At 50.0% G+C, this 25,739-nt stretch overlaps 1 protein-coding gene across 18 annotated transcripts in view; it reads left to right on the forward strand.

Annotated features, from left to right (window-relative positions):
* LOC123503838 (aryl hydrocarbon receptor nuclear translocator homolog) overlaps positions 1–25,739 on the forward strand; it is an 82,646-nt gene that overhangs the window by 1,821 nt on the left and 55,086 nt on the right. For all 18 annotated transcript variants that reach the window (XM_045253913.1, XM_045253916.1, XM_045253919.1 and 15 more), the window contains exon 2: positions 11,934–12,421. In XM_045253913.1, coding sequence (XP_045109848.1) covers positions 12,219–12,421 — 203 coding nt within the window. In that variant the 5' untranslated portion in view covers positions 11,934–12,218. The remainder of the gene's footprint in view (positions 1–11,933; positions 12,422–25,739) is intronic.

Below are 25,739 nucleotides of genomic sequence, written 5' to 3' on the forward strand. Positions count from 1 at the left end.
TGTGTAGTTACATTTTCTTTCTTTCTTTTACTCTGTCTTTCGTTTATCTATTCATTTGTTTTATTTCTGTGTGTATTTGTGTGTGTGTGTGTGTGTGTGTGTGTGTGTGTGTGTGTGTGTGAGAGAGTGAGAGAGTGAGTGAGTGAGATAAAATTTCGCTTCTACACTATTAGCAGGAGAAACAGTCTTGAAAACCCGGCTAATCATCTTTGCGGCCTTTGGAAATAGTCGTGCTGAAGGAAAAAAAATAAGAGAGAGAGAGAGAGAGAGAGAGAGAAGTAGCGAGAGACGAAAGTGTTTCTGAATACAAACCTAAGTTAAGTCGTGCGGTGAAGTTGTGGACGCTGCTACTTTTTCCCACCGTTGGTTTTTACCCGCGTGTTTTGTCGTGTGTCACCGAGCGCTAAAAGACTCACAGCTCACCTAACCCGTCACAAACCTCCGCCGCCGCACGTGTAACACTTAAGCATCATCAACTCCCAGGAAAAAGTAATGGTTAGTAAGGTCCGTATTCTTAAACGCTTTGCTCGCTCACCATCACTGCTGCTCGTGTTTTTAGGAGTATTTTTATGGTTCTGGTGATAGATTGGCAAGATTTTTCGTTTATTAAAAGGAGAAACTGTCTTGAAAACCTGGCCCATGCTAAAACTCGTATTCTGAAACCCTTCGCTCTCACCATCACTGCTTTCCAAGGGCTCCAGTTGAAGATACTCGTGTTTTTGAGTGTATTTTCATGGTTCTTGTGATAAATTGACAAGGCGTTTAGTTTATTAATAGGAGAAACTGTCTTGAAAACCCGGGTAGTAGTCTCTGTGGCCTTGGAAAATTGTAGTGAGAGGGGAAGGCGTCAGACAACATTATCAACTCCCTGGGAAAGTAATAATTTGTGATGCCCGTATTCAGAAACGCATTACTCCCACAAGACAGCTATTTTCAGAGCCCACAGAGATAATTTACCTGGTTTTCAAGGCTGTTTCCTGTTAATAGTAGAGAAATGGTGCTTATTTGTCACTAAAACCGGAAAGACTCACTTGAAACCCCGGTTAACTTAAACTACAGACTTGAAATAGTGGAGGTGCGGCGCAGAGGTGTTTCAAAATACTGTCCAGCTAAGTGTGAAAGAAGGAAAACTTTTATGTGGCTTAAGTGGCGTGGGTGGAAAGTACAGTACCTCTTCTAAGTGTCAGTTAATGTCGACTTGTGTGTTCTACCTATCGAATTGGGCAAGAATTAAGTGCAGTACCTTGTAAAGTAATGCTATGCTAATGGACATGATATTAATCTCGTTAGTAGCATGACACGTCTTCATATTTGTTCTGGTTACTATTTGGTGATTTTATACAGCTTCAGAAACTTGTGTGGGGATTAAATTAGTGAAGACTTTGGCTATTAATCTTCTGACCTCCATAGACCCTTCTAATGTAAATAAAATCGTCTAATCACAGTCAAAACTCGTGGTAAAAATGCGTCCCAGTACACTGAAGGAATTAAGGAGAATTTGATGCTTGTAAGGAGAAGTGTGGATTAGAAAAAGTGCATACATCCCTCCTTATAGTGTTAATGATGTGAATAAATACATCTTACTAAGGAATTTGCATTTTAAATAGTAATATAAAAAAAATCTTGAAAAAAACCCAGGAAAGATAGAAATAAGAGATAAAGACGTGAAGGAAAATAGAAAAAAATGAAGAAAAATAAGGAGATGATCAAGAGGAATAATTTAAGGCTATGTTCAAGGAAGAAGAAGGAGAAGAGGGGAGACAGGGAAAGAGATGAAGATGCTGCGTGAGAGAGGATCGTAGAAGGAAATAAAATAATAAATGAGAACGAAGCACAAGATCAAGTAAATAGAAAAGTGACCCTATATAGAAATTTAAGCTAGGAAGAATAATAAGAATTGTCTGTATTCCTTGTAAATTCCTGCGCCTTCAATAATTTCTCTGTGCTTTTGTGTGTTGTCTTCTCAGGAGCTCTCCAGTCTCCACCACGCCATTTAGTAACCTAGGCCGGGGCGAGTGTGTGTCCGTGAGTGTCCGTGAGTGTCTTAGTGTTTCGAGAGCGGTTGTCAAACACTTAAACGGTGTCAAGCTTTGTAGTTGCAAGTAAATATTGGTCGATTCTCTCTCTCTCTCTCTCTCTCTCTCTCTCTCTCTCTCTCTCTCTCTCTCTCTCTTCTCTCTCTCTCTCTCTCTCTCTCTCTCTCTCTCTCTCTCTCTCTCTCTCTCTCTCTCTCTCTCTCTCTCTCTCTCTCTCTCTCTCTCTCTCTCTCTCTCTCTCTCTCTCGATACAAGTGAAACTATACCCGGATCTTTGCCGGGTTGAGTGTCTCTGTATTTTTACCTTCAACTTTCATCAGCGGTAGAAGAAAAGCGATTCCTACCCCATGTTTGTGTGTGTGTGTGTCAAAAACCAGTATAGGTGTTAACAAATAAAGACGAAGCTTGCGTTGGTTGTCGACCTGAAGGCGCAACTGTGTCAATTTCAAGCGACTTGGAGTGAATTGCGTTACTTCACTGAGCATCCAAGGTACCAGTGCTGTGTCGCCGCCGCCGTTGCTGTTTTTATTGTGAATGCGGAGTTTTCGCTTCCTTGGGCCCTGTGATACCATTGTTCTAGTCTTCAGTGGGAGAGAAGAGTGGGCCTTTCTCTGTAGCCGCCACAGTGCCGGGCAGGTGGCGCGGGTAAGGGTGGACCGTCACGTATGGGCAGGCGGGGTCCGGGGCACTCCAGGGGGTCGGTGTTCCTGGCCAAGCCCTTGTCCTGTTGATGTAATTAAGGATGATAAATGAATGGTGAAGAGGCGTGTCTCCCACTACGCCTCATTCCAGGTCCTCAGCCACCTGCTCCTTCCCGCCGCCGCCGCCGCCGCCGCAGCCGCCGCCGCCCGTGGTGACAGACAGCCGCGAGGGTGCGGGTCTTGCCTGGCCGACCTTGGCGGCTACGTATCGTTGTTATCTAGTGAGGGAGACACCGGAGGGCGTTGAGTGAGTCTCGTTGTGCACTTTAATTTGGGTGAGAAGCGCCGTGTTGCAAAAGATTATTAGCCGTGGCCAGGCGGCGGGCGCCCCTCCCGCCTCACCGCCACCGCTGCCGCCAGTCGTCCCCGATTCGCCGTTAATCAGCTGCGTGTTGGCGGCGGGCTGTAACTCGGCGGTAACAAGGTCGGAACTGAGGGTGCTACTAATTTACTATTAATATCCCACGGCACTCGGACGTGAATGAGCCAAGTGATTGCTGGGCGTCACGTCAGGCGGCTTGGCTTTCTTCCCGGGCGGGGCGGGGCTGCCGGACACACACAGTCCTCGCTTGTGCGGTGCATGGTGTCGCGGATTGCGGCTTCACCTGCTACTGTTTACACTCACACCTGCCGCCTCTGTCTCCCTGGTGATGGATTTTAACACGAATCGCGCGCTACCCAACAAAACCACCCACTATGAAACCCATCTGGCTGAGTACATGCATAACTTATTTGTGTACTGAAGAGCCACGCTGGTCTCGCCAAAACCGTAACTCTGTCCCTTCACTACAGTTTCTTAGGCTAAATGATTCATCGCATTAATAGTAGTAGTGATAGTAGTATTAATAGTGGTGGTGGTTGTGGCTGCGGGTGCGGCCCAGCGGTAGAAGCAATAATAATAATAATCTAACTCTAATTAAACGAATCCGCGAAGGTAACACGAGACGGCTGATGAAGGAAGGGACAAGGAGAGGGTGGAGAGCAGACAAAGACGGAGCCGTACACACACACACACACACACACACACACACACACACACACACACACACACACACACACACACACACACACACACACACACACACACACACACACACACACACACACATACACACACACACAGGGAGGGAGGAAAGAGAGGCAAATTGAGAGGAGATGAGAAGCTAATGGCTAATGCTGAAGAAAATGAGATGAGGAATGAGACGATGCCTTTGTTGTTATTGTTGTTGATGTTGTTGGCAGAGGAGTGAAGAAGGATAGCTGGGTACGACAGAGTAAGGCAAGGCAGGGTAGGGCAGGGGTAAGATATTGTAAGGCAGGGATTTTCCTCTCTCACCCCGGAAAATTGAGTTCCTAGAAAGGCTGACCGTATTACATTTTCTTCTATCATTTTTTCCCTTTCCCTCTTCCCCCTTGTTGGCGTCCAGCCCTGAGAGGTGACGTGGGGAGAGCAGGCTGTTGATACGGCGGCTGTAGCTTGGGGTGAATATTCGTGGTAAAAGTGCAGTGGGAGGATGGGTGTAGTAGTAGTGGTAGTGGTGGTGGTGGTGATTATGATAGAAGGGCTGTGGAGGGTGGTAGGGAATGGTGTGTGTGTGTGTGTGTGTGTGTGTGTGGTGATGAAGAGAGGGAAGGTGGAAGGGGTGTGGTTGGTTCATAAGTAATGCATACATTTCCGTGAGTGATTCGAGCATTGTGTGGAGGCGGTGCAGGTGGTGGTGGTGGTGGCGGCGGTGGTGGTGGTTTGGTGAGCTCGCCGCTGAAGGAGTAGAGTATAGCCACTTGGGTGCAAATGATGGTGAGGAAGCCGTAAGAGCGGTGAGTGTGTGAGTGGCGCTGCGTGGTGTGGGGCGGGGAGGAGGGCGGGGCTCGGGGCTTTCACCGGTCAGGCTTGGCATTAAAGTAAATTAGGGCTATCCCTGACTTCATAATCTTTTGATAATATTCCCCCTTGGACGAGAAAAAAAGTGACAAGGTGGGTTTTGTGATGACCAGTAGCCAGCAGAGGAGCGGTGTGGCCCCCGTGGTCCCCATGGGCTCGGGGCTGTTTGCCTGAGAGTGGGCGTGGGGCGCTACCTGGTGTGTGGGATTAGTTTAGCGGGAGCAGGTGAGGGGCGGAGGGCCTCGCGTGTGCTCGCCCCGCCAGCCGCAGCTCTCCTCGCACGCCACCTGCCCGAGGGGAGGAGCCACGCCCGAGGGAAGCCACGCTCGTGTCGCTGACAGGGTAGTCATGCTCTGCCCCTTACTATGAGGCAATGGCCGCCCTCCTCCAGGGGAGCCCGGCACACACCGCCCTGCAGGTGTGAGGAGAGTAAGTCCAGACTGGATCAGATGCTCCTTCTGGAGAGGGAGGTGAGCTATCATGCTAGTTTTGCCCTTTTATGGACCAGCCTGCACCGCCTCAGCCCAGCACCACGCCCTCCCCGCCATCCCGCCACCCTGCCACCTTGCCACCCCGGCCAGCAGCACCAGGCTGGAGGCAGTGACTGTAGCCTTTGTTGGGCTATGCAAGAACGCCCGTGTTGTCCGCAGCGTGAACAGTGTGCCGCGGCTTGTGAGAGCAGCCGCCACCTTCCTGCTGTCGTCAAGGAGTCAGCGGCGGACACAGCACACACTGTTGGTCCCTGCACGGGGGTGTTCATCACGGCCTTGTTTGGTTTTCTCACATGGCGTAATTAATACAACAATTTCGAGCCTTCTCGGAAAGTAAGGTATGATTTGGAGGCAGAACACGCTCAGAATGATTTGGGACGATATCCAGGTTTACTTGTTTGCGTGCGTGCGTGCATGCGTCCGCGCTGGTACGGCGAGGCCTTGTTCCTTGGGCCTGTAGCACGACAGGCCGGCAGGTTCACCACTGCCCATCAAACACGTAGGTACCAGTCCACGTGTCCACGTACCCTGATGTTGCATGTGTACAATTTATTGGCGTGGTATCTCTCCGACATTCCTGGAAAATTGTAAAAAAAAGCGTGATCTGTTCTTGACAGGCATGGCATTGGTATTGTTGTCCCTGATGGGATGGAGCCGGACCTCGCTCACTCACTCACTCCTTCCCTTCATCCATCCCTCCCTTGTTCCCTCGCTCCTTTCATCTCTTGTCTTTCCCTCTCCTTGGTAAACGCATGTGGTGTTGCAGCGCAGTGTGAGATGGCCAGCCTGTGCAAGGGTCCTTCATCACACTGCTCACTTTCTCACCCATCCTCTTGATAGTGGTGAGCGGGGAGTAGGGAGCGGGAAGGCCGGGGCGCTGTGATAGGAGCGGGGTGGGTGGAGGGCGGGAGGCAGGGGCCCGTGGGGGTGGCGTCAAGGGAAAGTTAATTGCTGTTGATTATAGTGTTACAGGTTCAAACACTATTAAAAGAATAACACTTTTCATAGGGGAATATTTTGCGGGATTCGAGGAGATAGTAATTATTTTTCCTTCCTCAGTTATTTACATATTGACGAGTGTTCGGTGGAGATGGAGAGGGAGAGGCGGCGCCGCGAGGGAGGGGCGAGGAGAGCTGGTCATTGTGATAAAGAGTATTTCGTTCAAGTTTTTGTGTGGTGCGGGAGTGATGGTGATGAAGGTGTCTGTGGCAGAGTGGCCGCCTTCCAGAAGTGGTCCTGCTTCTGGTGCGAGGCGAACTTTTACTCTGTTGCCGCAGTACTTTAGCCATCAGCTCATCTCGATGGCACGATGACTGGCCTCGAGATGACACAACCTGAAGCAGAAGCGTCACTTGGCGCAGCTTGGTGGCCGCGTCCTCCTCACCAGTGACTCAGAATACGTTAGGCGTCCTGAGTCTCTTAGTGTCATTGTATAAGAACATTTGATGGATTGTCTTAGAAATGTGTGGTGTTGATGAATGTGTCCTGTGTGTCAGTGTCCGGAGTTTGGAGTAGCTGCGTGCCTTCCTCGGTGAGAGGTTAGAAGGTTAGAGGCGTGGTGGGATAGTTAGCCGGCGAGGAGGCGACGACAGGAGCATCAGGGGCGCTTGTATGGGGGCAGAGGACAGTCAGCGTCAGATGAAGGCCGCCACTTTTGTTGTTGGTCATTGCCATGGTAACTGGGACCACGAGGAGGGCCGGGGGCGTGTCTGCGTGCCAGGTCCCCTCCCCTGTGTGGTCACACACCGCCCTTTGGATCACGCTACTGTCCCCACACACAACCTCCCCCTCTTAGCGAGCCACAGGGATTGGAACTTCACAGGAAACAGTACTAGGAAATGTCTCATCAGTGAATTCTTTGTGGGAAGGAAATTGTCAGTTTGATAGTTTTGTGAATGGAGATGTTGCGAGCGTAATGTATTTCAATTAGTTTGTTTGTTCACGAGTCTCACTTCCTACCATCAGCAAGGAGTGATGAGGTAATGTCACGTAGGCTGGGATACCTCCACTGTTTGTTGCTTGTTGTGACTTCTAAAACTCACTTCGCTCGTGGTGGCGATCAAGGCGCTGGCTGGTCACTATAGCCTGACGAGAACCTCTCCACTTCCTTGCCGAACATTGCCTTACAACACCCGAGTGTGCTGCAGAGCATGAACAACTCGTCACTCATTCATCCTACACCGGACGTTGAATAGCAAAGAGCTGGAAGACACACACACACACACACACACACACACACACACACACACACACACACACACACACACACACACACACACACACACACACACACCTTAGTTTTTTTTTTTTTTTTTTTTTTTTAAGGATGTTACGGGACCAGTTTCTCAATCGGCCCCTTGAGAATGGATGTGTTGTCAGCGGGAAGGTGTGGTAGGAGGTTGTCGCATCCCTGCCTTGCTGACTGCCTGGGGAACGAACCTGCAGGGTCTCATGTAACGAGGGTCCGACACACACACACACACACACACACACACACACACACACACACACACACACGGCGTTGGTAATTATGCGCATAGCAGAAAACAGTGGGGGTGGCGGCGTTGAGGTCGTGGGAACTCAGTGGAGTGTTCGAATATTAAATGAATGGCTGAAGCAGGGACGGGGCGCCAGGTGGAGGGACCCACCGATGCCCCGCCGCCCGGTCACCACCTCCCTGCCAGCCCCCGAACCCCCGCCCCGCCCTGGGTACGTATGTATGTATGTGCGGCCGCCGTTCGGGTACTGGGAGCAAAAACAGGACGTTCTCTGGAGGTGGCGGTCAGTTTTCCCGGCGGGTCCTGGGGAGGGTAGATCGGGGAGTCTGCCTGACGATTGGCGGGTGATTGGGCGGCGGTAACCAAGCCCTGGGGAGGAGGGACGGGTGGGGAGGTCTGCGATCATGCCACTCATCCTGACGACACGGAGAATGGTCTTCTCTTGTAACTTATTATATATATAGCTCCGCAAATGGAAGCGTCAAAATGTGCGTGTCAGTGATGGAGCATGACTCGCCGCGCCGCACCACCCCTCTTCTGCCCTGGCCTGGGTCTGTGCGGGCGGACGGGCGGTGCACCGTAAAGAGGGAGGGGAGGGTTTGCTCTTGTCTTTCCTCGGAGCCCTACGTGTCGTGGGGAGTGACAAGGCTGCGAGGTCTCCCGCTGTCCCTCATTCCTCTCAAGTTCTTAGTGCCATGTCGCCGTCACCGTGGTGTGGATCTGGGTATGGGCGGCGCAGTGTGTTACCGCCGCCCCGGGTGAAGTCGTTCCCAGGAGGGAGGAGTGCCCGGCCTTCTCCACAGGACGCCCATTAGGTGCGCATCAAAAAGGTAATGGGCAGCCGTAAACCCCGGCGGGCTGTTATTCGGCGAGAGGGGCGTCGTTACTGCGGCCACACTTTATGGTGGACTTTATTAAGGGTTGTGTGGCGCGGCGCCGCGCGCTGCATAGCCGACAAACAGCAGGCGATTAGCACTGCTTAATTGTGCACACCCACCTCACCCACCCACACCCGCCCGCCACCCGGCCCGCTCCCTCCTGCCCTCATATTACCTCTTGTCCAGCCTTTGATTAGATCCCTGCACTGTGCTTACCGACACACACACACACACACACACACACACACACACACACACACACACACACACACACACACACACACACACACACACACACACACACACACACACACACGTCACTATTGTTAAAGATAAGATGAAAGAAACGTGTATGAAAATGTAATTTGCAAACTAGTAGAGCTGTTGACTCGGGGAACGATTTACCTGTTTGTGTGTGTGTGTGTGTGTGTGTGTGTGTGTGTGTGTGTGTGTGATTTAGTAAGAAATAAAGATAAACGTATTTGGAGATTCATATAAAAATGTATTAGAAGATAAATTTAAAAGGAGTATATGATAGAAAGGATAGGTGCTGGTAAATATACTCTCTCTCTCTCTCTCTCTCTCTCTCTCTCTCTCTCTCTCTCTCTCTCTCTCTCTCTCTCTCTCTCTCTCTCTCTCTCTCTCTCTCTCTCTCTCTCTCTCTCTCTCTCTCTCTCTCTCTCTCTCTCTCTCTCTCTCTCTCTCTCTCTCTCTCTCTCCACACTTATAGCACACACCGGACATTCCCAACACGCGACACCAAGGGAGTATAAACACAGAGAGAGAGAGAGAGAGAGAGAGAGAGAGAGAGGGATAGAGAAGGAAGGAAGGCAGCACATGAGCGGAGAGAGGGCTTGGAGGCGTGTAGGGCGTGGAGTCGTGGCTGGCAGCGTGAAGCAAGAGGGGCGCTAACCTGTCATTGCGTGGAAGGAAAGCAAATAAGCATATGAGGAGTAAGGGAGGTGAAGTAGTACATAGTTGCTACCGTGTGGGGGGAGTTAGTGTCAGTGTGTGTGTGTGTGTGTGTGTGTGTGTGTGTGTGTGTGTGTGTGTGTGTGTGTGTGTGTGTGTGACTCTCCACTTCACTGTGATTTGGGACTTAATGTATGTCTGTATGTGTAAGAGCTCGTATGTTTGTTGTGACTGTCTGCCCCTCACTGTATGAAAGCCCGAGATGCGACTGTGATTTGGGAGTTAGTGTATATCTATATGTTTAAAAAGCTCATATTCTCGTATTCTGTACTTCACCTCCACTATTTCAAAAGGCTTTTATATAAATTTTCACGTGTTTTTTCAAAGGTGTTACGGTTCTAGAGGCAGTGACAAGATTTTTACATTATTGACTGGAGAAACACTCTTGAAAATCCTGCTAATCATCTCGCTGGCCTTTGAAAACGCTTCTGTGCATCACCTCCACTATTTCAAAAGGCTTTATTTAAATTTATACGTGTTTTTAAGGTGTTTTTTACGGTTTTAGAGGCAAGATTGTCGAGATTTCTATATTATGAACTAAAGAAACACTCCTGAAAACCTCGCTAATCATCTCTGTGGCCTCGGAAAATAGTCGTGGTGAGAGAGCAGAGCGTTTCTGAATACGGACCTAAGTCTTCACATCATCAGGTTGGGGATATTGGATCAGGGAAGAGGAGAGGGAGAGAGACATTAGAGGCAGCGATGATGGAAGTGCTTGGTGAGCCCTGAGGGAGGCCGAGCTGAGGCAGGACTAACGAACACTCATTGATCGAGGCCTGAGCTGCGTCTTAGTGTGTGTGTGTGTGTGTGTGTGTGTGTGTGTGTGTGTGTGTGTGTGTGTGTGTGTGTGTCTGTGTCTGAGTGTCTGTGTGTGTTTCCTAGTCAAGCATTCAGTATTCGAAGTCATTTTCTTAGGTGGGCACATATTCTGAAACGCTCTCTCTCTCTCTCTCTCTCTCTCTCTCTCTCTCTCTCTCTCTCTCTCTCTCTCTCTCTCTCTCTCTCTCTCTCTCTCTCTCTCTCTCTCTCTCTCTCTCTCTCCGGACCTGCAAGGGGACTGGGAACTAAGTGGTCCTTTTTTCTTTTTATAGCTTCATGTTGCCCTCAGCCAGTTTTCCTCTCATAAATAAAACAAATATCCAGTGTCCCTCGCAGCCCTTCAGTACTGGAACGCATTTCTACCTTGAGTTTGGGTATGATTAGACGATTTTATTGACATTAGGAAGGGTCTATGGAGGTCAGAAGATTAATGTCCACTGTTTTCACTATTTTAATTCCTATATGAGTTTCTAAAGCAGTATAAAATCAACAAATAGTAACCAGAATGAGTAAGAAAACGCGTCATACTACTAAAGGGGTTGATCTGTTGAATCTCCGTCAGAGCCTTCGTCAGAGCCTCCTTCAGATTATTCAAGGGCAACGCTAAGCCAAACTATATGACTCAGGTGTCGTCCATAAATTTGCGTGATTGTGTGGTGATTGAGCGGTCTTGTCCTGCCCTGGTGTTTGTGGGAGTTGTAAACAATGGAAGTGTGTTGGTTAGTGCATGATAAAAACACTGATTCATATATTTTTTTCTCAAACGAGTGGACAAGTATTGTATTGTTAGATTCACATATTTTTCCCTCAAAGTGGATATATGTCGAAGATTGTTAGTATATTGAATTTCCTTGTGTAGAAAATGTAAGTTGTGTGGGATTTAAACACAAGATACATGACAAGAAATATGTTTTTACTTACTTTCTTTAAACAAACGGGGAAATTATTGGATATATTTAAGTTTTATATTGAAATCATATGTCATCTACATCAAACCACAGAATCAACAAATATCGTATAACTGAAGGGAAAACAAACGTATACCGAGCCAGCGAATGATTGAAGCACATTGAGCATTACGACAAATAACGAGACACGTCTGCAATATTGATGTGACTGCTTAGCCAATAACTTCCCTGCTGGTGATTGCCACGTCCCCAGAGGCAGTGAGAGGCGGTGTGACTCTTAACTCGCTGGAGCCACCTGAAGACAACCTAAGGAGCAGCACGCATACTTTGATCCGTGTTTTGCCTGGCGTCTGCTGCATTAATGAACAGTAAATTGACACTCAAGGAGAAACAGACGCTCTTTACATGTAGTGTGATGCTTGAAGAGGATGTGTGAGTGGCTGTCTGTTGAGAGATAACCACGTGTGTCACGAGAGAGAGAGAGAGAGAGAGAGAGAGAGAGAGAGAGAGAGAGAGAGAGAGAGAGAGAGAGAGAGAGAGAGAGAGAGAGAGAGAGAGAGAGAGAGAGAGAAAGAAACTGGAATAAAAGAGGAAAAATAGAGGAAAAGGTTTGGTTAAGAGAGAGAGAGAGAGAGAGAGAGAGAGAGAGAGAGAGAGAGAGACTGACTGACTGACTGACTTAAAGTGCCCTGAAACGTAAGAATCCAATGCTTAGTGGTAATTGAGATGGTGTAATTATGACCCACAGCTTGAAGTCTGTGTTTGGTGAGAGACGCGCGTGATACCCAAGGAAAACCCAAAGAAAGATCATTGTATAAGAGAGCTAAGGAATTAACGAGTGTGTGGAGAGACTCAGTGGTGTGTGCGGTGGGTGGTGAGTGTCCAGGAAGTGACGGACCTGCCATCGCCACCGCCGCTGATAGTGCCGTAACTGGCGCCGTCTTCGTCATCGCCGCCGCCGCCGCCGCTGCTGCTGCTGCTACCCGGTGGCATGGCCGTCACCTAGCGAGCCCCGGCGCACACAGCCGCTAACATGTATGCCTACGCCGGGGCATACTCCGGCGCCTACATGGGCGTGGGGTCTGGGGTGGGCGGCCTGTCTGGGGGTAGCATGACTGCACCCGCGGCCCATCACCAGGTGCTGGCCACGCCCACGCCCATACCACCAGCAGCAGCAGCAGCCGCCGCCGCCCACACCATGACCACTACCCTTCCCCCCACCACAGTCAAGCGGAGGTAAGTGAATCTTCAACACAGCAGAGGGAGGAAGGGAGGGAGGGAAGGAGAGAAGGGAGGGAGAGAGGAGTGAGTGCATGCTGTTGTAACTCACGGCACAAAAAGTGAATCATGGGTTTTAGGTGACTTAGTATAAAGCTAATAACAACCTGGCCGAGTGTTACGCTCACCTCGTGTGTCGGGAAGTGTGATGGACTGGAGCAGGGAGGCAGGGAGGGCAGGCTGCACGTTGTGGCCTTTGTCCCGCGGAGCTTGTTATGACCAAGGTGGCATGTTGAGACTGAAGCCCATATTCTGAAACATTTCTGTGCCTCACCTCTACTATTTCCAAAGGGCTCTGATTGAAGTGACACGGAATTTTAAGGTGTTTTATAATTGTAGTGTCATGTTAAAATTTTTGCATTATCATCAGGACGAATAACCTTTAAAATTTGGCTAATTATCTCTGTGGGCCTTAAACATGGTCGCCGTGAGAGAGTGAAGTGTCTGAATATGGCGCTGAGTGATGTGGGCAGCGGTGGAAGCATTGCCGGCGGGAGGTGAAGCCAGAGGGTAACGGCAGGCAGCTCCTTCCCGGTTCATCGTGACGCCAGCAGGGTGCGCGGCAGGCCCTCCACCCGCAGCGAGGGTGGAGCACCGCTTTTATGGCCTATTAAGAGGAAGTGGTAGTTAACCGGTAGCAGCAGGGGTGGCGCAGGAAGCATGGCAGTATTGTTTTATTAATGAGGTCTGCTCGAGTTTTATCTTTCAGCGAGTGGCACCTCGTCCTTCATTCGTATTCTCCTCTACAGTCTTATCGATGACCGTCAGCTTGGCTTTCCTCCATGCCTCGTCCCTCTGTGCCTGCTTCATTCGCTGCGGCCATGGTCACCAGCAGACTAAAGCTCGTATTCTCAAACACTTCTGTGCTTCACCTCCACTATTTCAAAAGGCTTTATTTGAATTTACACGAGTTTTTCAAGGTGTTTATATGGTTCTAGAGGCAGAGTGACAAGATTTCTACATTATTAACAAGATAAACACTTAAAAACCCCGCTAATCATCTCTGTGGCCTTGGAAAACAGTCGTGGTGAGAGAGCAAAGCGTACCTGAATGCGGGCTTATAACTTGCATTCACTCCTGTTTCGTCATTCAGTTAATCTCAAACCCTCGCGTATGCTGAGAATCTGGTACAGTCTGAGAATAGACCAGAGGATATGAGACTATGGGAAAAACAGAGTGGAAGAAGCCACGGCTGTATCATAAAGTCTGTCAACAACATGTTAGCACCACGTTAGCACCACGCAGTCCGGTCCTCGTCCCGGCCCGTCACTGCCTCGGTATGCCTCAGTTTGTGGGGAGAGAGAGAGAGAGAGAGGTTGGTGTTGATCCTCCTATATGGCCCCTCACCTGTGTTTGCTCTCCCCTCCCCGGCCACTCGATGTTTTGTACAAGTTGGTGTGCGTGCTTCACAAATCAGCAGGTATTTGTTCAGCGGGACATGTGTTATTTGGTGCTCAGGGATGAAACGGAATTGTTTAGTAGTCAATCAAGGAAGTGATAGGCTGTTTGCATGGAGGAGGTGGGGCGTGGCGATCACCGGACGCTTCCTTTCACCCGTCAGAGTACTTCACTTCCTCACTCCCCCATCTTCTCTCCCTCCTGTTAAGTTAGCTTAGGTGCCAATATGTTCTCAAGGCTCCTATTCAGAAACACCTTCCTCTCACCACGACAGGTTTCCAAGGCCACAGAGACAACTAGCCTTAATTTCAAGACTGTTTCTCCTTTTAATTAACTAGAAATCTTGATAATTCTTCACCAGAACTGAAAATTCCCTTAAAAACACGAGTATCTTCAAGGGCCTTTGGAAAGTAGTGATGGTGAGAGAGCAAAGCGTTTCATAATACTGACCTAAATAATAAACGCATACAAGTTATAGTTTCTCCTTTTAATCAACCAGAAGTCTTGTTAGTTCATCACCAGAACCATAAAAATCCCCTTAAAAACACGAATATCTTCAACTAGAGCCCTTGGAAAGTAGTGACGGTGAAAGAGCAAAGCGTTTCAGAATTCTGGCCTAAATATTAAAGCCATACAAGTTGGTCGGGTTGTCTCAGTTACACAGTTCACCTTATTAGTGTACGTGTTATCGTGAATTCCCGCGAAATATTAACCACACTCAAGCGGAAAAACATTGTGCCATTCTCTGCGTGTCATCCGGCGATTGTTTGACGTCCACGCAACTCTCGCTAACCAACGACACTGTGACACTCTCTATTTACTGTTAGAAGACCGTGTGTTTATTTGCCCGCCGGAACAATGCAATGGATACACGAAGCGGAGCATGGATTGATGAACTTCCTTGAGGATGCTTGCAGTTTGCCTTTGTTTTAATGGATAGCGAATGTAGAGGACGTTAATCCCTCCAATACTGGGACACATTTTTTTTTACCTTGTTTTGGGGGATTATTAGACGGTTTTACTTACATTAGGAAGGGTTTATAGAGGCGAGAAGATTGATGGCAAGAGTCTTCACTGTTTTCATCCCCACATAGGTTCCTGAAGCTGTGTAAAATCGCGTAATAGTTAGCAAAATAGATATGAAAAACGCATCATGGTACTGAAGGAGTTTTTATTTACATTAGGAAGGGTTTATAGAGGTCAGAAGATTGATGGCAAAAGTCTTCACTGTTTTAATCCTCACAGAAGTTTCTGAAGCTGTGGAAAATCGCAAAATAGTAAGCAGAATAGATATGAAAAACGCGTCACTGTATGGAAGGGGGTTAACAGCTGCAGTGGAGCGAGGAGAGCGTGTAGTAATGACAGTGGAATTTGTTTAATAGCAACGTGGCGCTTTGTGTGTGTATTGTGTGTATGTGCTTTGAATAATGGCAGTGCGGCGCGGGGAAGTATATGGGGGAGGTGTGTATACAACTGAGCGTTAGATAGCCAACACCACCAAGCGAGCCGAAGGCAACTTGAGAACGAAACCTCCAGTGACCATGAACTCTTTCCCTTTCACAGGAGATAGTCTGGGCGGTGATGGTGGTGATGGTAGTGGTGGTGGTGGAGAGTCAGGGCAGGATGGGCGCTGTGCATAGAGGGTTATTACATCCTTGCTACATTGAGCCTCTGCCTAAGTGTTTGCTCTGGCGTAGGGAGTGTGTGCGGTAGTTAGCAGACTGTGGGGCTCAAGTGAGGGCCTGTTGGTCTTCACGCGCTGCTGCCCGCCTGAGTCCGGGACAACAAAGGTTAAGCAGCTCGCCGGGAGTTCTCCTACACGCCCGCGGCAGGAAGAGCGAGGCCAGGAAAGTCTTCACTGGGTTACTCGCTGGATATGTAACACGGATTAAGCATTTTTTTCTGATTTTTTTACGTGTGTTTTGGTTGCAGTCTTCTCAGCCCAACGCAGATTACTCGGGCCCTCCTCCTCCTCCTCCTCCTCCTCCTCCTCCTCCTCCTCCTCCTCCTCCTCCTGTCCCTTCCCCCGGCGTTCTTCCCGGGTCATCGACACACCTGTTCGCTGGCTGGTCGCCCTTCTGCATGCACCTCGTCAGCCTCACACCATTGTATCCCCCGCCCCTTCCACACACACACACACACACACACACACACACACACACACACACACACACACACACACACACACACACACACACACACACACACAGCTGTCTCGTGTGAACCGCCTGTAAATGGTGTGATCTTAAGGGCATCGTATTATCCAACTTTCAATAACTGCGCCAGGATTTGTCTGACGGTCATGGCTGTGTAGCACTCCAGCGAACTGTAATTGGCCGTGTCGCCGCAGGTGTGGTGGTGGTGGTTGGGGAGGGGGAAGGAGTGGGGAGGGGACTGTGAGAGGGTGAGGGAGATGCGGTCCACAATGTTGTCATAAAGTCTGGGTAAGTGTACCGGTGTTTAGTGTAAGAGAGAGAGAGAGAGAGAGAGAGAGAGAGAGAGAGAGAGAGAGAGAGAGAGAGTCAGTCCGTATACAGAAACTCTCTCTCTCTCTCTCTCTCTCTCTCTCTCTCTCTCTCTCTCTCTCCCAAATCACCAAATAGTAAGCAGAATAAATATGGAGATTTGTGTACGATTAGACCATTTTATTTACATTACGAAAGATCTGTGAAGGTCAGAAGAGTAATGGCCACAGTCTTCACTATTTTAATCCCCCACATGAGTTTCTGAAGCTGTATAAAATCACCAAACAATAAGCAGAATGAATATGGAAACGCGTCATACCACTTAAGGAGTTAAAAGGCTCGCGTTGAAGGTACACGAGTTATTAAGGGTGGATTTTAAGGCTCTAGTGGCAGATTAGCGAGATTTATAAATTGTATATAGGAGAAACTGTTGAGAACCCGGTTGGTCGTCTCTGTGGCTTTTAAAGATAGTCGTGGTGAGAGAGCGGAGCGTTTCTGAATACAGGCCCACAGAGATTAGGAGTAATGACTAATGTACCCACTGAGGAGGAGGAGGAGGAGGAGGAGGAGGAGGAGGAGGAGGAGGAGGAGGAGGAGGAGGAGGAGGAGGAGGAGGATCGATGCAGCACGTAGTGGGGCGTCGCGGTGTCTGTCAGTCCGTCAATCATCGCGTGCATGACAAAGCAACTCTCCTCCTCCTCCTCCTCCTCCTCCTCCTCCTCCTCCTCCTCCTCCTCCTCCTCCTCCTCCTCCTCCTCCTCCTCTGTTCCTCAACCTCCTCCTCCTCCTCCTCTCTCTCTCTCTCTCTCTCTCTCTCTCTCTCTCTCTCTCTCTCTCTCTCTCTCTCTCTCTCTCTCTCTCTCTCTCTCTCTCTCTCTCTCTCTCTCTTCTACTCATCATTTCCTCATTCTACTCTCATCCCCTTTTCTTTTTCTTTTCTTTCTTTTTTTGATCTGGCTCTCCCCTTCCCTCTCATTGTTTCTTTCATGACATTCTTTTCTCTCTTCTTCCTCATTCCCCTTCTCGTGAACCCCTCCCGTCTCTCGCTTCTCTTTTCTTCTGTTCCCCAGCTAGCCAGCCAGTCAGCCTAGCCAGTGAACCCTCCATTGCCCTCCTTGCATGTAACGTTTGGGGTCCCGCGTCAGTTATGCATTGTTATAAGTCAGCAGTTGGGTTAGTGGTGTCCGCTGGGATACCTACTGACTGTGGGTTTTTCACGTGTTAGATTGGGGAGCTGTGCGTGTGTCCTGCTTCTATCCCCGTCCTCTCCTTGTTCCTCACCTACACCGCCCCTCCGCGCCTAATTGTTGGAGTTGGAGGGCCAGACGTGGGCGAGGGAGAGCCGAGTGGTTGCATAGCGGGAACGATAAGATAGGCGGAATAGGTCGGGTCTCTTTGCTAGTGTCTCTGGTCGGGTTTCTAGTGAGGTCTGGCGTATTTGCATGTGTTTAATTGAAGCGGTCTGCAGTGTGGAGATCTCGCCTGCACGGTTCGCTTTATCATCTGTGTGCCGCGCCGCTACTCTGCCCCTTCGCTCCTGGATTAGTGCGCCGCCCATCAGCTCAGGTCCCGTGGCGGCGGCGGCCCTCCTCGTGAGAGCCCTCAGACCCTTTACGGCCGGCGTCAGCGTGATGGATTTGGGGTCCTGGCGAGATGTGGCTAGCGGTTAGCGTGCAGAAGAGGATCGATCCGAGGTGTGGTCTGTCCGCTGCCCCCCTCTGTACACACACACACACACACACACACACACACACACACACACACACACACACACACACACACACACACACACACACACACACACACACACACACACGAGTACTGGGTGGTTCCGTCATAACTCACTTCCCTGTTTGTTATTGTTACTTGAAGGCGAAGGTTTTTGTGTCTGTAGGGTAGCAACAAGACTGCCACCATTCGAAGCGTGCAAATAATGACCTCCATTAGCTATACTTTGCAACTCTAAGTGATATCGTGATGGGTTCCGCAGGGGAGTGGGGTTGTATTGCCAGGTCCCCCGCGGCTTTGAGGACCAACCAACCCCCAGCAACCTCCCAGCAACCCCCAGCAACACTCACCAACATTTCCCATCCATAAATTCCCCATAAAAATCGCTTTAGGACTCGGGTAAAAATGCATGAATGAATACAGAGTGAAGACACACGAGGAAGTCTTTGATGTATTGATTCACTCGTAGCAGTATATACATGGGAACGAGTCTTCTTCTTCTTCTTTTTAATATCATGTGGGTCTTTCACGGGAATTTCTGGGCTAAAGGGGATACTTTTTGGGGTACCTCCTATCTCAAAGCCCACCCGCTAGGAGTGAGGAAGCCCAACCTACACTCCGACCGTGGATAGGATTCGAACTCGTGTGCTTGGAGACTCCTCGGACCCCAAAGCACGCATGGTTCCACTGTACATAGGAAATAATACACAAGATACGTGGAGATACAGTAACGGGAAGACTAGAAAATACAAGAATGAAATAAATAAGGTAATGAAAGTAAATAAATGATGATAACGTAGAGAAGTTTAATTATTCATGGTGTTTTTGTACCGGCCTTGTGTTTATTCATGTTTGTTCACTTTTGTTGCACGGTTGAGAGTCCCGCTTCGAGGTGAGCAGCTGTAATCAACATAACTTCATGAAATGTTCACCTGAGACCGACTGTTGAGTTCTGCGTGCTCAGTTCAGTGGCGTATCAGAATATCGGAGTGGTACACGCGACGCCACGTATAACACCGAATATTAACTTGCTTTTCATCTACATTTTATTCGTCACTACCACCACCACCACCACCACCAAGCCAGTTTAATTTGTGTCCACTTCAACACTTTTCTATCCATTTTTTTGTCTCTACCATTCGTCTCTTTATATTTACATGCCTTTAATTTTTATCTATCACGGACCATTATTTTGATTTATCCATTTATTTTACTGAAAGCTGCAATAAGTCAGTGGTTAATACAGTCCTCGAGCAAAATGAATGAAGGACGTCATTTACAAACACAACAATGAGTAAAAGTTTCTTAATGCGTATCCTTGGAAGCTAAATTTGTCTCTTGTGTGTGTGTGTGTGTGTGTGTGTGTGTGTGTGTGTGTGTGTGTGTGTGTGTGTGTGTGTGTGTGATTGTGGTGAAGTCTCCAAGGGTCGCCTAATTAGTACGGAGCAGGAGTAATGGTGGCGGCGGTGGTGGTGGTGTCGGTAAGGGTAAGCTGTTGCACTCCCAGCGTGGCCTGCCTTCCTCTTCCGGCGTCCTGTAAGCAGCTCGGTAACTCCCTGAATAATCATTTACATAATACGAGGGATTAGCCTCGCCGCCGCTGCCTGTTAAGAAGACACCCGCGCTATTTTCTCCTTGTTAAGTCCGATTAGCGCATGATTCCCGGTAATCTTGGTCTCAGCGTTATGATTTCCAGCCGTGCCCCGCCCGTGGTCCGGGGCGGTGCGTGTGCGGGGGACCCTTGGCGGACTAGCGCCTCTATTTTATGACAGCGGACAGTTTTCGCCAGCTCCCTTCCAATTACGCGGTCGTAACGATAAATTGGGACGTACTTGCAAGGTCTTACGTAAACTGTGAACGAAATGACCGGGGAAGATTATAGCGTGGCCGCGGTGCCAGTAGGCGGTAACTCAGCCAGTGTTCACGTCAAGCTGAGAAGCACTGAGGACCTGCGAGGCAGCGGCTGGTGGCGTGTGCTTGCCGCCCCCCCACTCACCGGCGCCCCGCTCACCTCAACGCGAAATTGAGCCATGCTGTGTAATCCCCGGCGCACGAGGTGTGCCGCTCGTCTGTGTATGTCGGCGTGCACGTAATATATTTTAATTTTCTGTCCTAAACACGATTTGAAATTTGACGAGAACGATTAATTCGGGGATTAATTTTTTGCGGCAGGTTTCTTTGTTGCGGTATTCACGAAGCTCACGTGTGGTGCCTGGATGATTAGCGATACTGACGGGCGAGGCACAACGCTGCCTCTGTGGATCATGGAATCATGGCAACACTCACTCACCCTCGCCCTCGCCGCGTCCCTCCCACCGCCGGCACCGCCTTGAGCCCTGACCGTGCGGACCGCCGTTGACGTGCCATCTGTCGGTCATCGTCCCACGTCCTCGAGAAAGGGAGACAAACCACAGTAGTATTTGCTTCCTTCAGGACTGGCTTCACTACAAGGCCTCGCTTGCTGCAGGCAGGAGAGCCACCTCGTTGTGCCTCTGTGCCTTCAGTTCACACTCATACATTCTGTGAGGCAGCCCTTCACTCATTCTGTGCAGCAATTAGTCGCTTTGGTAACCCCTATTTAGTTTCTTACTTACACTGGCTGATGAACTGTAATAGCAGAGTGTACGGTTGGCGGCCGTTGTGGCCGTAAGTGGCTCTGGAGAAATGAATCAGTTGTGGTACCAGGAAGTGCGGGACGAACAACGACATGAGTGAGGCAGTGGCGGTAAATGTTGGGAAGTTGTAATGGTGGCGTGGAAGCTTGTGGCCATTATCAAATTAGCCGGGGCATGAGGACAAATGGCCTGTCGCCCACCAGCCTGCCGCCACTGCCGCTGCTTCTGCCTGCCTGCCTGCCTGCCCGCCCTCTGTCGCCGCTGTGTTGCTGCTCAGCCGTGTAAAGCCTCCGACAGGCTTAGCTATGATCACCACCCAGGTTAGGGACTGTCATTAGGGGCTGGAATGAGTGGGCAGGTGGGCGCCCTGCAGGGCTCCGGGGCGGCGACATGATGGTTATGCAGAGCAGGTATGTCGAGTAACGGCGCGTCCAAGAGGGCCCATGAGGAGAGGCCTGCGCCCCCGTAACCCACATGTCTCAACACACCTAACTAGAGCGGCAGCTTCAGCCACACGAATAACGCACCGGCGTGTCCGTGTGGGCGTCGGTAAGCGAGTGTGTGTGAGTGTGTCTTGAGGTCCGCAGTTGTGTTGAGTGGCATTGATGTGGTGATGGGCACTAATGAGGGTCACTCACCCACATGTAGCCTAGCGTGGGAGTCGGGGAGAGCTGCTGTCACTAACTTGGGGCCGGCCTGGTTACTGGTTACTGGTGTTTACACAAGGGAGGGGCACTTCCTCAACCAGGCCACACCCTCCTCCTCCTTGTACTCGCCTCATTCCTCCTACTCTGCCAACACTCCCTCGGCACACTCATGCTAAGACCCAAACTGGCTGCCTCGGGACCTTCAAAGCCATCGCCGAACTCCGCAAGGTATTATCCACCCGGGCCCGGCGCTGCTAATGGCCAGATCGCGGCCTCCAAGTATGAGCCAGAGGGAGAACAAACAGTGCCATCTGAGCCCAAACCTTGACTGTAATGGCCACAACGGAGAAGAACTGGCGTGGGGATCCTTAACACGGTGCGGAGAAGAGGGAGACACGATACATTTGAACGGAAGAACTTGCTGACTAAATGAACAGTTTTTTTTGTTCATATAGGAAAAGGATAGATAGGTGTGTGTGTGTGTGTGTGTGTGTGTGTGTGTGTGTGTGTGTGTGTGTGTGTGTGTGTGTGTGTGTGTTTTAGTGTGATAATGTGCACCACCGCCATATTTGGATGTTCTCGTGACTACCTGTCGAGCAGAGTGAGAGAGAGAGAGAGAGAGAGAGAGAGAGAGAGAGAGAGAGAGAGAGAGAGAGAGAGAGAGATTTCGTGATAGTAATTAGCTTTAGGAGGTGGACTGAGAAAATTAACTAGTTTCATCATATTGCTCTCTCTCTCTCTCTCTCTCTCTCTCTCTCTCTCTCTCTCTCTCTCTCTCTCTCTCTCTCTCTCTCTCTCTCACACACTCTCACACACACACACACACACACACACACACACACACACACACACACACACACACACACACACACACACACACACACACACACACACATTATATTTCCTCCTTTAACCAGTGTTCGCTTCTCTCCCAACATACTTACCTCCTCCTTCCTCCTCCTCCTCCTCCTCCTCCTCCTCCTTTATCATCTTGAGGCTTACAGAGTGTGACAGAGGAGTAGGCCGTGTGTGTGTGTGTGTGTGTGTGTGTGTGTGTGTGTGTGTGTGTGTGTGTGTGTGTGTGTGTGTGTGTGTGTGCTTATTCGTGATGACTGATTATATTGATACCTAGTTCTAATTGAGAAGAAGAAAAATAAATGAAGGAAAAGAAGAAGGTTGCTGGAGAAGAATACGTGAGAGAGAGAGAGAGAGAGAGAGAGAGAGAGAGAGAGAGAGAGAGAGAGAGAGAGAGAGAGTAGTAGTAGTAGTAGTAGTAGTAGTAGTAGTAGTTATAATAGAGGAAGACAAAATAGAGAAGCTGATGAGGGTGAGGACTGAGATGGAAGGAAGGAAGGAAGGAAGGAAGGAAGGAGGAGAGAATGGGAGGTTTTCGTGTCTTCTCGGATGGTTCATAAATCCCAACCCGCCTCCTGTTAATGATGTTAGGCCGACACAAACCCCGGACGGATTACTCATTGTCCGGATTCGCCTTATGGGGAGAGACGAGACGAGAGGAGACGGGATGAGAGGGAGAGAGGAGAGGAGAGGAGAGGAGAGGAGAGGAGAGGAGAGAGGATAATTTGGACACTGGTACATCATCATATCATCTTTATATATTGTACCGCCACTTACTCTCCAGCTGTATAAATGTGTACCATCTCTTGAAGACTTTTTATAGACTTGCACCTTCACTTCACCCACTTATCTACCTTTACTTACCATTCCATCACTCTTGTTGCCCTTGACCGGAACTTGCACTTCAAAATAAACACAAAAACGGCAAAAACTCAGCAACGAACGTGATGTCGGAAATAAAAATAAAGCTCTCAGGACATCAAGTGACTAATGAACTGCCACTAGTACTTACAGACACCAAGGCCACGAATGCTCCTGGGTGGCGAGTCTTAATAATTCATTCAGTATAATTCTTTGATGATACTGTGCTAATATGGCTAGTGGTAGGATGGGGGTGGCCAAGCAGAGGGTAGGTAAGGTGTAGTGTGTGAGCCAGCCACGCCCTCCAGAGCACACCGTGGGGGCAAACTGCTTCTCTGAGTGCACTTGCTTGCCTTGACACACATCCCGCTGCTGGGTGAGGCAGGAAATGGTGGTGGTAGTGGTAGTAGTGGTAGTGGTAGTGGTGGTGGTGGTGGTGGTGGTGGTCGTCGTCGTCATATTTAGGCTCCTGGTTACTTCCTTCGTCTTATACACACCTTCCATGTTGCTACCGCTCACACACACACGCACAAGCACACGGACTCGCACTCGCACACGCACGCACACGCACACACAGGAGCACGCACACACGTCTAGTCGCCACTTCTTACTCATCGTCCTCCTGCCCCACATTCACTCTCCTTTTCTTTCTCTCATTTGACGTGTCTCACTAACAGACGCACTCTTCACCTCTCACCTCTCTCTAATTTCCCCTCTTCTCTCTACCATTTCTCCTTCACCCCTCACCCTCACTTCACAGGCCTCCTCGTTACCCTTCACGCCCTCCATGACCTTTCATCTCACTTCCTTAGTTCTTGAAGCCTCGCCACTCATACTAGGACAACTAACACCATTTCTTTGTGATGCCGCCTTGCCAGTATAACACCTTCCCTCGCACACCTGTTGTCATCGTAGCTCTTAGCCACAAGCGTCCCCATTATTGTGCGCAGTGAAGAAGCATGCGCTGTTTATGGTGAGAGAGAGAGAAGCCTTGAGTTCATTAGTGTGCAGGGAGCAAGGCAGCGGCAGAATAGAATAGGATAAGTCTCCAACACTGTCCCTCTTGTTGTGGGAGTCTGCTGGTAACAAGACACCGCTGGTAAAGGTTGGTGCGTCTTGATCTTTCACCCCAACGGTTGTGACCTTTGCCGCCCTGCCCCGCCCCTGCATTGGCCCCTCATCAGTTAGCACAAGCGCTAATACCTGGGTGTGAGGCGGCGTGTAGAGTGCAGGCACATCCATTTTAAGGCATCGGGGACACACGTCGTCGAGGTGAATGGTAATCCAGGAGGCTCGGCAGATTTCAAAGTGCATCTTGGCCGCGCACCTCGCTGGCGGTACTTTAATTGGCAGTAAAAGTAACTTGGTGTACTACATGAGGCCGGGACAGTTTTCTTCACAATCCTGCCCCTCCCCTTCCCTCTCCTCTCCTGTCTTGTCCTCCCGCCGCTGCTTGGCTCCCCGGCCGGTCCTACGTGACTACACACAACAGGCCCGGGACGGTAAGCCACTCGCTAACTTCGAGCACATATTCATCACAAAAGCAAAAAAGCCAACTTTAGAACTCTTGTATCTTCAACTGCACTCAGAGCCTCAGGAAAACACGGCTAAAACTAAGTCGTGTATTTCTTTTACAAGATAACGTAATGGAAAGGACGACAACACGGGTCCCCTGGGCAGTGTTTGGGGTGGTTTTCTCTGTGGTGCGTCGAGGGATGAGGGTTCGGGATGAGACGCATTAGAGGCGAGGCGTGAACGTTGAGTGGCGTCCATATTCCGCAGGGCCGCAGGTTAATCCGGTCCCTCCTGCACCGCCTCACGTCCAAGGCCAGGTGTCAGGTATGTGATGGGTGACGGGGGATGGGTGGGTGGGATGGGCTGGCCCATCACTTTCCAGAAAGCTGGAAGATGTAGCAGGATGAGTCTCGCCACACGGCCTGGGAGAACACAGTCGAGCAGCAGACACCAGATAAAGGAAGCATGCCAGCTATTTAAAATAAAAATTCCATTGGTGGTTTGGAGGCTATGAACACGTCATGGCGGCGGCCTGGAAACGTGTTGGGCGACGTGCCGCGATGCTTAGAGAATTTTCGTCCAGGTGTGGGAAGCAAATAGGCTCAGGTCTCTTTCATATCCAGGTAGAGGCCTGGCGTGCCTCATCCCCCTTCCCTCCCCCACTGCCGCCGCCGCCACCGCATCCCCATTGGTGTGGACGCAGCGTCATGGGGTCCCGCCGCCCCGCTGTCCCGCCGCCCTCGTACCTTGAGGGTCTCAGTAAGCTGTGGGCAGTGTTCCTCACGAGGTGACCTTCAGCTGAGTGACGGACCTGCCTGCCACTGCTGCTGCTGCTTGCTGGGTGGCGAGGGCCGCGGGGAGTGGCTGTGGACGTGCTGTGGTGGATACTGGCACACGGAACCTGTTTCATGTTTCCTCTGTGAAATGATAAGACTGGAAATGACAGGGTAAGTTACTGGAGCGTCTTCCCGGATGGAGCATGTGCACGCGTTATACAGCTGCTGGGGTCACCGACGTGCTGCCGTGCCGCACCATTGTGTCCCGCCAGGCAGCTGGTTCGCCAATCAAACACACGTGCAAAGATCTGCGAGACGGTGATACGCCTGTGTGTGATATCCAGAGCTGACACAGGAGGCAAGAAAAAGCTCTGTCGCGCAGGATGCAGGTGGGAGTCGCTGGCTGCCGTGGTTGG

Source organism: Portunus trituberculatus, chromosome 14, assembly GCF_017591435.1.
Source record: "Portunus trituberculatus isolate SZX2019 chromosome 14, ASM1759143v1, whole genome shotgun sequence".
Classification (NCBI taxonomy): domain Eukaryota; kingdom Metazoa; phylum Arthropoda; class Malacostraca; order Decapoda; family Portunidae; genus Portunus; species Portunus trituberculatus.